The following is a 14,373-nucleotide window of genomic DNA, read 5'->3' on the forward strand; positions in this document are numbered from 1 at the left end:
TACCTCCAAAGCAAACATTTTTCTCCAGGGGAACTGCTCACCATATCTATTGTAATAGCACATGAAGCTGCCTTATACTGAATCAGACCCTTGGTCCATCAAAGTCAGTATTGTCTATTCAGACCAGCAGTGGCTCTCCAGGGTCTCAGGCAGAGGTCTTTCCCATCACCTACTCGCCTAGCCCCTTTAACTGGAGAGGCCGGGAACTGAACCTGGGACCTTCTGCATGCAAAGCAGATGCTCTACCTCTGAGCCTTCCCCTTAAAGCAGGAGATCTCTAGGTGCAACCCTGGTTCAGGAGGGGAAGAAGGTGCAGGTTGTGGGAGTGATCTATTCAGAGAGGGAAAGTTCCAGCTTCCCCCTTGCAGCTGGGGTTGCCAACCTCCAGGTGGGGTCTAAAGTCCTCCTGGAAATACAGCTTCTCTAAAGACCACAGCGGTCATTTCCCCTGGAGGAAATGGCAGGTTTAGAGGACAGACTGTATGGCGTCACACCCCTGTTGAGCATCTCCCCTCCCCCACCACTGTCTCCCAAATCTCCAGGAATTTCCCAAACCAGAGTTGGCAAGCTGGGATGCATGAGAACTTTAGGATGGGGAAAGGAAATTGTTTCCCCAAATTCACGGGAGGTGGTGTGAGCTGCCAGCTTAGGTGGGGCTCAAAAGGAAGCGGGCAGATTTGTGAAGGGTTAGGGCTCTCTCCAGAGAGCCAGCGTGGTGTAGTGGTTAAGGTGTAGGACTAGGATCTGGGAAACCCAGGTTCGAATCCCCCCTCTGCCACGGAAGCTTGCTGGGTGACCTTGGGCCACTCAAACACTCTCAGCCTTGACCCTGGCAAGTATTTGGATGGCAGACCTCCAAGTTCTCTCAGCCCCACCTACCTCACAGGGTGTCTGTTGTAGGGAGGAGAAGGGAAGGTGATTGTAAGCTGATTTGATTCTCTTTTAAGTGGTAGAGAAAGTCGGCATGTAAAAACAAACTCTTCTTCTTCTACATGGAGAATTTTTGTGATGCAAAGCTTCTGCCCACATCAGGGGCCGGTTGTGAGGAACCAAAGGTCAGAACAGTAAATCGTACAGAGATGCACCTCTTCTGCAGATGGGTACTTTGAGAGAACAGGGGAAAAAATTAATGGGTTTTCTCGTGGCATACTATTGAGAAGCAATACTCAGTTTGGCACTGAGAATGTGTAGAAGTTACCGCCCTGTCGGGACGAGGTCCAGAAACGGATGAGTGTGCATTTCCCATGGAATGTGTCCTGTGGTGGAAACGTCTTGGTGTCTCTTGCAGGCTGGGTGAGCAAGCCTGCGGCTCAATTGCCAGAAACAGGTTCTGACGTGAAAATGAAGGAAACGTTTCTGGCGGAAATGAAAGCGGAGAACATCCAGCGATTTTTACAGTAAGGGGCGGTTGTTTCTCTTTTATGGGATGCACGAACAGTATGGCTGTTCACCTGTCAAAGGCGTGACTGAGAGGACCGGGCCCTTCCTCACACACACATCCATTTGGCTCAGTTCCCTTCCTCACTGCAACCTCACCTGTGTGCTTTTGTCCATGTGAGTCCCATGATCCCCAGCATAGCCTTTGGGGAGTCAAGAAGAACCTCCCCTTTTTTTACCAGCAGAAAAGCTGGTAGGATCCAACCTAATTTTTTTAAAAAAATTAATAACACAAAGGATTCTTCGATGTGATCTAATTCACACGCTTAGCTTCTACAGTACTCTAGCCAATCCTGTTGGGCCGCAGTATAGCATGTGATCTGAGAATCCACCTAGAATCCTCTGTGAAGGGAAATGGAGAGTTGTAGGGCAGCTTTCTTACCAAGAAGTCTTTGGTCGTTTATGCATGGGAGTTTTACCTGAGGTCCTTTGCTCGCTGGACCCACACTTTCCTGTTGGGAGTCTGTGCACCAGCAATCTCCACGTTCAAATCAGGAAGTATTTGAATCCCCGCCCCTTGAAATGCTGCTTCGTAAGTGGCTGTAGTGAGAGAAAAGTTCCCTCCCCCTAAACCCAATTGCCGCATAAAAAAGCATTTTAAGAACATTAAAAAAAAATGGCGCAATCTGAAAAGAAGGGGGGGGGGGAATCCAAGCCTCAGTTCTAAAAAGCCTTTATTTTGCTCAGAAAGAGCTCCCAGGAAGCAGGAAGTATTTGAATCCCTGCCTCTGGACACACTGCTTTGTAATTGGCTGTGAGCGAAACTAAGCTTGGTGTCCCGCACTTTGCCTTATGCATGGAGATTCCCCCTGGGCTAAACTCAGGGGAAAGGGAAGAATCGGGCTAACAGAGGAACGGGAAGTCCCATGATTTGTGAGGGCTGGCAGCTAGGTTCTCTTTAAAGGAGGGAAAACTCATGCATAACTCCAAGGAACGACAGAGATGATGGGGGGGGGGGACATGAGTGAAAGTACCTATGCATAAATGACCTTTGTCATTTCTGTTCTCTGTGAAGGATGTTCATTTTTCTTGGAATGTAGTATGAATGTGGGAGACGGTTCTTAATTAGAAGCGCAATAAAAGCACAAAGCCAATTTCCTGCTTTGAAATAAACAACCCTTTCTGTCCTCCCAGCAATTTCACACGACGTCCTCACTTGGCGGGTACAGAGGAGAACCTACACCTTGCCGAACAAATACAAGCCCAGTGGAAGGGATTTGGCTTGGATTCAGTTCATCTGGCCCCCTACGACGTCCTGCTGTCCTACCCAAATGAAACGAATCCCAACTACATCTCAGTTGTCGACGAACAGGGGCATGAGGTAAATGAGGGTATTCCTTCGCTGCCAGCATTGAAGTTTCCTGGGAATTAATGAGTTGCAAATCTTGGCAAGCCCTGAAAACTCAAAAGGGCTAATCTCCTTTAAGTACAAGAAGCTACTTGAGGACTTCTGATCCCATGTAATGTTAAGGTGTGGAGAGACCTGGGAGAACATGAGGACTAGAAGCCAGGTATCAGCCTGGTTCAAACACAGCACATAGTTACATTGTGGAACTCCCTGCCCCAGGAAGTGGTGATGGCCTCCAGCTTGGAAGGCTTTAAGAGGGGAGTGGACATGTTCATGGAGGAGAGGGGTATTCAGGGCTGCTAGTCAAAATTTATACTAGTCATTTTGGTAATAATCAGACTGTATACATAACAATATATTTCACTGAGTAATCATTCTTTATTATTTTTATTATTATTATTATTATATATTTCTTTTGATTTTCTATAAGCTGGAAATAATGTATCCGAACCAATAGGGGGTAGAAATATTGCAGAACAAGTGAGATTGCAATCGATGTTATTTTCCCCTTTCCTTTTTTCTCTTTTTGTAAATATTTATATGAGAAAATAATAAAAATATATTTTTTAAAAAATGTATACTAGTCATGATGCATACCTATTATCTCCAGTACCAGAGGAGCATGCCTATTAGGTGCTTTGGAACACAGGCAGGATAAATGCTGCTCAGTCGTCTTGTTTGTGGGCTTCCTAGAGGCACCTGGTTGGCCACTGTGTGAACAGACTGCTGGACTTGATGGGCCTGGATCTGATACAGCGTGGCTTTTCTTATGTTCTTATCACCCTGGAAATCCTACTTCTTCCTCTCGAGGCTAGATTACGTATGTCATTGGAGATCCTTGATGGGATGCCCCAATGAGCAATTTACCTGCAGAAATCTGTGGTTGGTGGACAATATTGGGGGGGGGGGCATTAACTCTTCAGTCAGAGAAAAAGAAGAATTGGTTTTTATAGGACGACTTTCTCTACCTCTTAAGGGAGAATCAAACCGGCTTACAATCGCCTTCCCTTCCCCACAACAAACACCCTGTGAGGTAGGCGAGAGAGTGTGACCAGCCCAAGGTCACCCACCTGGCTTCGTGTGTAAGAGTGGGGAAAGAAATCCAGTTCACCAGATCAGCCTCCGCCGCTCATGTGGAGGAGTGGGGAATCAAACCCGGTTCTCCAGGTTAGAGTCCACTGCACTTAACCACTACAGCACCCCTCCGCATGAAGCCAGCTGGGTGACCTTGGGCTAGTCACAGTTCTCTCAGAACTCTCTCAGCCCCACCTACCTCACAAGGTGTCTGTTGTGGGGAGAGGAAGGCAAGGTGATTGTCAGCCGCTTTGAGACTCCTTTCGGTAGAGAAAAATCATGGTATCAAAACCAACTCTTCTTATTCTATGTTATTCTCTCAGTTGCTGGCCATGACCAGGCAGGAAATGGGTCCAAATCTGATTCTTCTTTCAATATGCTGTCTCTCCCTATCTTTGCTAATTAGATTTTCAACACATCATTAATTGAGCCTCCTCCTCCGGGGTATGAGGACATTGGAGATGTAGTTCCACCCTACAGCGCATTCTCAGCCCAGGGCACGCCTGAGGTAAGGATTGTGGGAACCTTTTCTTTTCCTGGCAGCCAAAAACAACAGGCTCCCTGGAATTTGAGGGCAGACCACAGGATTGTGACGAATGGCCTTTGATGGGCAGTGGCCGCTCCAAGCCACTGAATTCGTGTTGCGCCTTTCCTAAGGTGGTGTACTGGAGATCGCCCTGCTGTTGTGCCAGATCAATCACCCACAACTGGATTGTCTTGTCCGCTCAGGAAATTCCAGTTGCCAATGATAACACAATATCCAATGACGTGTGGATGTGACATAAGTTGGAGGTAAAAGAAACAAAGCTTACCTCGTGGAATTGGGTCAGGGAATCATAGAATAATAGAATCATAGAGTTGGAAGGGACCACCAGGGTCATCTAGTCCAACCCCCTGCACAACGCAGGAAATTCACAACTACCTCCCCCACACACACCCAGTGACCCCTACTCCATGCCCAGAAGATGCCCAAGGTGCCCTCCCTCTCATGAACTGCCTAAGGTCATAGAATCAGCATTGCTGACAGATGGCCATCTAGCCTCTGCTTAAAAAGCTCCAGGGAAGGAGAGCTCACCACCTCTCGAGGAAGCCTGTTCCACTGAAGAACCGCTCTAACTGTTAGAAAGTTCTTCCTAATGTCTAGATGGAAACTCTTTTGATTTCATTTCAACCCGTTGGTTCTGGTCCGACCTTCTGGGGCAACAGAAAACAACTCGGCACCCTCCTCTATATGACAGCCCTTCAGGTACTTGAATGAGGTAGAGCTTTTTAGAAAGGAAGGGTTTGCTGTTGCTTTTGTGGGACTGCTGCAGATTGAGAGGCGAGCATGGCCTGGAGGGGTGCCTGCTTGCTTCCTACCTGCCCTCCCTGTATTATTGGTATGAAAACCCAATCACCATCACTGTGCCGCGGCAAGGGGGTTACTGTTAGTCAGAATATGCCGTCTGGGGTGGAAGAGAGCCGATTCATGGCTTAGGAAAGGATAACGGATATCGGAATGAATAGAGTCTTGTGGCATTTCCGAAACCAACACATTGATAGGGTGTATGAGCTTTCATGAACCGGAATCCACTTCGTCAGCTACCTGAAGGTGAGCGAACCCACTATCAGTAATTTCTTACGGGTTTATTTCCCTGTGATGCAACATGCCCTTTTGCTCCCTATGCGATAAAAGGAATAGCTCATGCCCTTTGATCTGCAGGCCCTAAAGGTTAACATGTGTTCCCCTGAGGTACCACTGCAATAGTTCCTGAGTTTTTTAATTATTTATTTGCATTATTTGTCGTCTGTTTTTCTCCTTGAGACTCAAGGCAATTGCATAGTGGAAATCAATGCAGGCAACAGGATGGGACATCCAATAAGCAGTGCCACAGGACTGTGTCAGCGCATTCCTGAGCTCTAAGGGTGAAAGCCCTTAGGAGGCCAGGAAGGCGCTGCGCCGGCATCTGGGGCCCCAGGCTACTTATGACAGTATTAGTGGCCCCAATGCCGGTGTGAAGGTTTGGATGCCACGGCAGCGCCACCCTGGGACACCGATGGGCCTTCCGGTGGCATCCCTACACGGTCAAAGGCTGCGCCGGCATCCCAAGAGGTGTTCCCGGGGTCTATTTAGTTAATGCATGTGTGTAAAATGGAATTGGCCTGGCGGATCAAGAGAAAAGTGTTCATTTTTCTCTGTCTCTCCTTCATCATGTCAGCTGCAGACCCTCTAAATGGTTCTAAATGGTTCCAAATGTACCTACTAGCGACAGTGGCTAAAGGGAACCTCCACATTCAGAGGCAGTCTACCTCTGAATCCCAGTGCCAGGATGCAACAACAGGGGAAGGCCTTGGCCTCTATGCCCTGTTGTTGGACCTCCAGAGGAACTGGTTGGCTGCTGTCTGAGGTGGATGCTGGACTAGATGTGCCACTGGTCTGATCCAGCTGAGCTCTTCTTATATTCTTATATGTTGGCTCCCAGATGTTCCCATGACCCTAGGACAGTCCTGTCACCATAGCACAGGATGTCTGCTTTCCCCCCTTCTTTGCTTGCTTTGAAACCCGTGTGTTTAACGCTCCAGGGAGATCTTGTGTACGTGAACTACGGCCGCATAGAGGACTTCTTCAAGTTAGAGCGGGAGATGGGAATTAATTGTTCCGGGAAAATTGTCATTGCCAGATACGGAAAAATCTTCAGAGGAAACAAGGTAAAGGGTATATGCAGAAGAAGAAGAGTTGGTTTTTATACCCCAATTATACTCCGATTTTCTCTACCTTTAAGGAGTCTCAAAGCAGTTTACAATCGCCTTCCCTTCCCCTCCCCATAACAGACCCCGTGGAGTTTTCAAGGCAAGAGACGTTCGGAGGTGGTTTGCCATTGCCTGCCCCCACGTGGGCTGAGAGAGTCCTAAGAGAACTGTGACTAGCCCAAGGTCACCCAGCAGGCTGCATGTGGAGGAGTGGAGAAACAAACCCGCTTCTCCAGATTAGAGTCAGCCACTTCACCACTCCACCATGCTGTCTCTCAACAGCATGGAGTTCCTGCTTCATACACTTTAAAATGACTTGGATTTGGGAAAGAGGGATTTGCAGCGGCAGCCAAGAATGAATGTTCGTGGCATTCAGCTATCTTTTATTGGCATGCAGATAAACACAGACGCAAACTGGATTGCTCCTCTGATCTCTGTCTGCCCAGGATGTATGTTCCTGGCTGCTGCTGCAAACCCCACCTCCCAAAACCCATCACACCTCTGTCTGTCTGGTAGAAGACAACACTGTATCACTAGGGTTGCCAACTGCCAGGTAGTAGCAGGAGATCGCCTGCTAATTCAAGTGATCTCCAGCCGATAGAGATCAGATCACCTGGAGAAAAATGGCCACTTTGGCAATTGAACTCTATGGCATTGAAGTCCCCTCCCCAAACCCCGCCATCATCAGGCTCCACCCCTACAATCTCCCCCTGGTTGCGAAGAGGGACCTGGCAACCCTATGTATCACACTCAGATTTTCTTTGCCTCTCCAAAGTGGACTCCAATTAAGTAAAGGGGCTACAGAAGAGCTTGAGTATAATAACATCACGTTATGCTAGGGTTGCCAGGTCCCTCTTTGCCACCAGCGGGAGGTTTTTGGGGCAGAGGCCGGGAGAGGCCAGGATTTGGAAGGGGAGGGACTTCAATGCCATAAAGTCCAATGGCCAAAGTGGCCATTTTCTTTAGGTGAACTGATCTCTATCGGCTGGAGATCAGTTGTAATAGCAGGAGATCTCCAGCTACTACCTGGAGGTTGGGAACTCTATGTTACCAATTGGACTGAATCCTGCAGACTCATTCCAGGAGCAGCGATGGCACTTTCCTCTGGGACTTGCGCCAGGGGAAGGGTCTTTGTGTGGTAGGGCAGTACTATCGCTACTGGAATGAATCCGTGGAATTAAAACTGTCCAACCCTCATCTTTTATGGTTGGCATCTACCCACTCAACGCCACAGTGACCAGGGATGCTGGCAGCTATCTGAAACTCTTTTCAGGGGCTTCCTTCGGTTAGAGTTACCATTTCGCTCTATGAAGCATGTTACCAGAAAAGCATGCAAAATCGGAGGCATGTAACACCAGCACGGAGACAACACCCGAATTGACCAAACTGTGGTATAGTGGTTGGAGTGTTGGACTACAGTGTAGAAGACCCAGGTTCAAATCCCCTGTCTGATACAGGTGACCTTTGCCCTGTCACCCTCTTGCAGCCTCATGTCCCTCCCTCATAGGGTAGTTGTGAGAATAAGGTGGAGGAGCATAGAAACAACCTAAGCCACCCTGAATACTTCGGAGGGAGGGTGAAGTAAAAATGTACGAAGTAAATAATAACAGCTCTTTTCCTAGGTGAAGAACGCCGAGATGGCTGGGGCGACAGGTGTCATTTTATACTCTGACCCCGCAGATTCCTGTGCCCCTGGAGTAAATCCTTACCCAGAGGGTTGGAACCTCCCGGAAGGAGGAGTCCAGCGTGGGAACGTATTAAATCTGAACGGGGCCGGGGATCCTCTGACCCCAGGATATCCAGCCAAAGGTGAATCTGACGTGTTGCCGCATTTTTATCCCGCCCTTTCTTAAAGGTGCTCGGGGAGGGGGGGCATACAATAAATATTTTTTCTTCCTTGGTTTTCATCCGCACAACAACCTTGTGAGGTAGGTTAGGCTAAAAGACCGTGGCTGGCCGAGGGTCGTTCAGCAAGCTTCATGTCAGAATGGAGATTGGAATGAGAAATGCTCGGGAAATGGAAAGTCCTGTTAGGACCCTCCCTTCCTCCAACGCTAGGGTTTCCAGGTCCCTCTTTGCCACTGGCGGGAGGTTTTTGGGGCACAGCCTGAGGAGGGCGGGGTTTGGGGAGGGGAGGGAGTTCAATGCCATAGAGTCCAATTGGCAAAGCAGCATTTTCTCCAGGGGAACGGATCTCTGTCTGCTGGAGACCAGTTGTAATAGCAGGTACTACCTCCAGCTAGTACCTGGAGGTTGGCAACCCTATCCAACACACCTGCTACTGCCGACTCCCACCTTGCCCTCCCAACCTCTCATTCCTACAGCCACGTGTTTACTTAGGGTTGCCAACCTCCAGGTACTAGCTGTTACAACTGATCTCCAGCTGATAGAGATCAGTTCCCCCCCAGAGAAAATGGTTGCTTTGCCAATTGGACTCTATGGCATTGAAGCCCCTCGCCAAACCTCGCTCTCCTCAGGCTCCGCCCCAAAAACCTCCTGCCAGTGGTAAAGAAGGGCCTGGCAACCCTATGTTTACTCCTTAATTGAGTTTCTAGGAAGCGCCCTAAAATGCTGCAAGATCTTTTTTCCCCTTAATATTGCAAGCACAGGCATCACTTCAGCAGTTTGGGTGTGTGTGTGTGTTAATCCTTCCATCTTTTTCTCACCGTATGATTTTTCTGTAAATCTGAGAATTCCCCCAGGTTTGTAAATAAATAATAATAAAAAATCCTGCCCTATCCCTTGCAGATTCTTTGATCCATGTTGCAGGGGGTGGGGGGGACACATTTAGGATTTGATCAGTAACGTTAGAACCGACTTTTGCCAAAAACAAAGCAATTGACATTGTCTGGTAGTTTTTAGACAGAAAACTAGAGGGCTGTGCATATCGCTTGTCATTTAATTGTTTGATGATATAAGTCGGGGTAATAATAAGCATTTTTTAAAAAAAGAATAAACGGCATTCTTCTTCCAGAGTATGCCTACCGCTATGATGAAGCAGAAGCCGCAGGCCTCCCCAAAATCCCTGTCCATCCTATCGGTTACCGTGATGCCGAGCAGCTACTGAAGTAAGTTGATTGAGTGGTATGATTTACAGGGGGGAAAGTGCTGTCAAGTCACAGCCCACCTATGGCAACCCCGTGGGGTATTCACGGCAAGAGACAAACAGAGGTGGTTTGCCATTGCTTGCCTCTGCGTGGTGATCCTGGGCTTCATTGGTGGTCTCCAATCCAAGGATGAACCATGACCAACCCTGCTTAGCTTCCGAGATCTGACAAGATTGGGCTAGCCAGGGCTAGCCACATCAGAGCGTTTGGTCAATTCTGCAATAATATTTTAAAACAGTGCTGTTTAACACGTTTAGCAAACTTGGGGGGGGGGGGGCAAATATCATCTGAGCAGTTAGCCAGGGCGTCCGGTCAGGTGGATCAATCACCCTCTTCATTTTTTTCAGTCCTGTGGGGCTTTTTCTTCTGCAAGCCCCCCGATTGCTGTCTGCAGCAGCCCTGTTCACAAGTTACAGTGAACGCACATACATTCTGAATGCATGTGCGTACATCTGTTTGTAAGAAAGGTGGCGACGGGCATTCACTTTATGAATGAAACGGGGGACCAGTACCTGGAAATAATGTACAGTTGCAATCACATTTGGTTATAGATGTTATGGTTTCCAGCTCAACCTTTGAGGCTCCCTGAAATCTCTACTCAGCCGTTAAGCACGCCGAGCGACCATGGCCTCAGCCTCGCCTACCTCACAGAGTTGTTGTAAGCATAAAATAGGAAAGTAAGAACCATGTTGATAACCTAGTAAGCTAAAGGCAGGGAGCCAAAATACAGAAAGCTGAAAGAAGGATGCAGAGTAGGCAATGGACTGAGAAAAAGGAATCGAAGAGGAGTTGGTGTTTTAGGGTTGCCAACCTCCAGGTGGGGCCTGGAGTTCACCTGAATTGCTACTGACCTCCAGATGGCAGAGAAAACGGCAGCCATGGAGGGCAGACTCTATGCTGTGCTCCCTTCCCTCACCAAACTCCATTCTCCCCAGGCTCCACCCCCAAATCTCCAGGAATTTCCCCACCTGGAGTTGGCAACCCTGCTTATAAGCTGCTTTGGGAGCACTTACATTGAACAGTGGGGTGTGAACATTTTCCTAAACAAATACTTTTGCTAGCACAGGAGTGTCAAACTCATTTGTTACGAGGGCTGGAAATGACATAAATGTCACTTGGTCGGGCCAGGCCATGTTTCACCAGCCCAGACTGAGAGTGGGGGCGCGGGGTGGCCACCTCGGCTGGCTCGCGGGCCAGATAAGACCTCTCAAGGGGCCGGATCCTGCCCGTGGGCCTTAGGTTTGACACCCCTGGCTTAGCATTTATGTTCTGCTTTGTGTTTTAATCCCCTCGCAGACATCATACTTCTCTTTACAACAGCCCTGGAAGGTAGGCCAGTATTACCCCTTAGCTACAAATGGGTGGCGGAGGCTGAGTATGTTTGTGTGTGGGATAAGTTTTGACCTCCCAGTTCGGTTCCTTGGCTGACAGGCTACCCCACCTCGGGTAAATAAATACATGAGGCTCGAGGAAGCAGCCCATTATGATTAAAAAGTAAGCCCAGAAGAAATTTGGCTGCACTTAAAGGGAGGAGATAATTATCCAGCGAGGGAGAGGGGCAAATAGAAGCATGTCTTGGCAGGCCAGTAGCCAACAGGCAGCTGCCTTGTATGGAGTCCACCCATTGATCCGTCCAGCTCAGTATTGTATACTCTAATGGGCTCAGGCTTTTCAGGGTCTCAGGAAGGGTTGCCAGCTCTGGGTTGGGAAATACCTGGAGATTTTGGGGGTGGAGCCTGAGGAGGGAGATCTCCAGCCACCACCTGGAGGCTAGCAACCCCATCGCCATGTGAAGCAGCCACACACACACACACACCGCTCCCGATCTGGGCTGGCGAGGCATGATCCGGCCCGACCAAGTGACATCTATGTCACATCTTGCCCTCGTAACAAATGAGTTCGACACCCCTGCGCTCATAGGCTAAAGAAATCGATTAAAATCCTTACCCTGATCCTGCTCGTGGCCGTCCCTCTCTCCTCCGCCCCACGGCTGTTTTCTAACTGTAATGCCTGAAATCCTTATATGCTATGGGAAATGTATTGGAAATGTATGCTTTTATGCTCAGTCCCCATGTGTGTGTAAAGTGCCGTCAAGTCGCAGCCGACTTATGGCGACCCCCTTTGGGGTTTTCAAAGAGCCTTACAGAGGTGGTTTGCCAGTGCCTTCCTCTGCACAGCAACCCTGGTATTTCTTGGCGGTCTCCCATCCAAATACTAACCAGGGCTGACCCTGCTTAGCTTCTGAGATCTGACGAGATCAGGCTAGCCTGGGCCATCCAGGTCAGGACAGTCCGCATACTCGCACTTATAAAGATGCTAAGCCCAAAATATAAGGGTTAGCATCTAGCACAATACCATGTGAGAGCACATATATGTAATTGACATGCAGCCCCAGGTATAAGGGGTAAAGTATTGATCCTTGGAACAGAGGTCCTAATGTAAAATCATTTAAGCTAGCATGAGTCTGGCAGAGCTGCAAGAACAAAGACTACATCGCTGCCTGGTACGACTGTTCATCTTACCTGCACACTTAGGAATGTGGTCACAGGACCTAATGCTTGCTTAGAAACAGCTTCAGCCAACGTCTATCCGAAATGCTAATTAAAGTGATGTAGACAACCAATGTACAGTGAATCTACGTCATTGTAAACACCCCTGACCCAAAGTTATAATTGTGGTTGCAATCCTTTGTTCAGGGTGTGAATTGTCCTGCGCATTTGGGGCAGTTTTCACCTGGTATGTATACTGGGCCTAATAAACAGACTGCTTTAAACTCTCAACCTCCTACTGCGTTATTGTCATTTGGAATTAATACAATAATACAGGCATTTCATTCCCGCCCCCTTTCCAGAAGAAGAATTCTAACCTTACAGGCTCGCGCGGCTCAAAATAAGCCAAGACCGCACTTCTGTCACACCTCGTCTCGGAACAACGAGTAATAAGAGAGGTTATTGCAGCTTAACAATGGGGGAAAGAACTCCCTGTGCTGGCAGCATGCTTTCGAACCCCTTGTCTTGCGGTCGGTCGTCTTGAGTCAAGCCAGAGAAGTGGAAGGGGGGCGGGAACAGCCTTTCACGGTGGAGAACAAAAAGGCCAAAGATAGCCTACAGATGCAAGGCTGCAAAAAAACCCCAAAACCTGGAACACGAAGTTCATTATCGGTGCGAACGGTCTGTGGACTCTCAACGTGATTGTCCCGCTTCCTTTGAGAAATCGAAACACGGCCATGCCGACCTTTTCTTTTTTCTCCGTTTACATCCACCTGGCCACGTTCCAGTTTCAAGAAACAGCTTCCTTGCTGAATTAGGGCTCGATCCAGCAGCTGCCCTACACCCATGCTGCTCTTCTTCCGGCGCAGCTCTTTGGGAGACCCTTTGAGAAATCCCATGAGTCGCATCCGTTTGGAGTCCTTGTTGATAATAAGAACAGAATGTTTCCTACCAGTGGCAAAAAGGGCTTTTGTTTTTCATGTAACGATAGCTGGGTGCATTTTAAGGGACCGTCCTGTTCTTTTTTCCCCAACAGGGACATGGGAGGGCCTGCCCCCCCGGACAGCTGGAAGGGAAACCTCTCGGTGCCTTACAACGTTGGGCCAGGGTTCGGAGGAAGTGCCTCAAAAAGGTGGGAGAGAAATGCCTTCTTGTGTTTTATAGGCAAGTTTATTGGCAGGAAGTGATGCAAAAATCATGGGAGTTTTCAGCAGCTTAGAGCCATGGAATTATTATTTCTTTCTCTCCATAAAAGCCAGGTTCTAACTATTGTCGAAGGCTTTCACGGTCAGAGTTCATTGGTTCTTGTAGGTTATCCGGGCTGTGTGACCGTGGTCTTGGTATTTTCTTTCCTGACGTTTCGCCAGCAGCTGTGGCAGGCATCTTCAGAGGAGTAACACTGAGACACTGTCCTTCAGTGTTACTCCTCTGAAGGTGCCTACCACAGCTGCTGGCGAAACGTCAGGAAAGAAAATACCAAGACCACGGTCACACAGCCCGGATAACCTACAAGAACCAGGTTCTAACATTCCGTCACACTATATATACACTATATACCCCACACAATAGGGATGGGGCTGTGGCTCAGTTCGTAGAGCATCTGCTTGGCATGCAGAAGGTCCCAGGTTCAATCCCCGGCATCTCCAGTTAAAGGGACCAGGCAAGTAGGTGATGTGAAAGACCCCTGCCGGAGACCCTGGAGAGCCGCTGCCAGTCTGAGTAGACAATACAGAGTTTGATGGACTCAGGGTCTGATTCTTTGTAAGGCAGCTTCATGTGTGTTCATGTGTATATGGGGATGTCAGCTCCAGGTGGGGCAATCCCTGGAGATTTGGAGGTGGGAATAGCCCTGAAATGGTACCAAAGAGAGAGAGAGTCACCATTTCCCCCTATTCGTGCAGACTGCAGTATGGGAAATTCCTGGAGACTTGGGGGTGGACCTGGGGAGTCCAGGGTTTGAGGGAAGGGAAGACTCCAGGGAAGGGGAGGAACTCAGCTGGGATGTGATGTCATATAATTAACCCAATTTTCCCCACTAGGGAACCATACCTTCACTACCCTTGCAGCCAATCAGTTCATGTTAACTTAGGGTTGCCAACCTCCAGGTGGTGGCTGGAGACCTCCCGCTATTACAACTGATCTCCAGGCAATAGAAATGGCTGCTTTGGCAATTGGACTCTATGGCATT

General features: G+C 48.6%; 1 protein-coding gene across 1 annotated transcript in view; it reads left to right on the forward strand.

The window, feature by feature from the left end:
- Window positions 1–1,341: 1,341 nt before the first annotated feature.
- Window positions 1,342–14,373, forward strand: part of LOC130485693 (glutamate carboxypeptidase 2-like) — a 29,654-nt gene continuing 16,622 nt past the window's right edge. Inside the window, exons 1-7 of the mRNA XM_056858932.1 lie at window positions 1,342–1,397; window positions 2,572–2,758; window positions 4,266–4,367; window positions 6,422–6,547; window positions 8,212–8,398; window positions 9,564–9,657; window positions 13,222–13,317. Of these exons, the coding sequence (XP_056714910.1) occupies window positions 1,342–1,397; window positions 2,572–2,758; window positions 4,266–4,367; window positions 6,422–6,547; window positions 8,212–8,398; window positions 9,564–9,657; window positions 13,222–13,317 (848 nt within the window). The remainder of the gene's footprint in view (window positions 1,398–2,571; window positions 2,759–4,265; window positions 4,368–6,421; window positions 6,548–8,211; window positions 8,399–9,563; window positions 9,658–13,221; window positions 13,318–14,373) is intronic.

Source organism: Euleptes europaea, chromosome 12 (assembly GCF_029931775.1).
Source record: "Euleptes europaea isolate rEulEur1 chromosome 12, rEulEur1.hap1, whole genome shotgun sequence".
Classification (NCBI taxonomy): Eukaryota; Metazoa; Chordata; class Lepidosauria; order Squamata; family Sphaerodactylidae; genus Euleptes; species Euleptes europaea.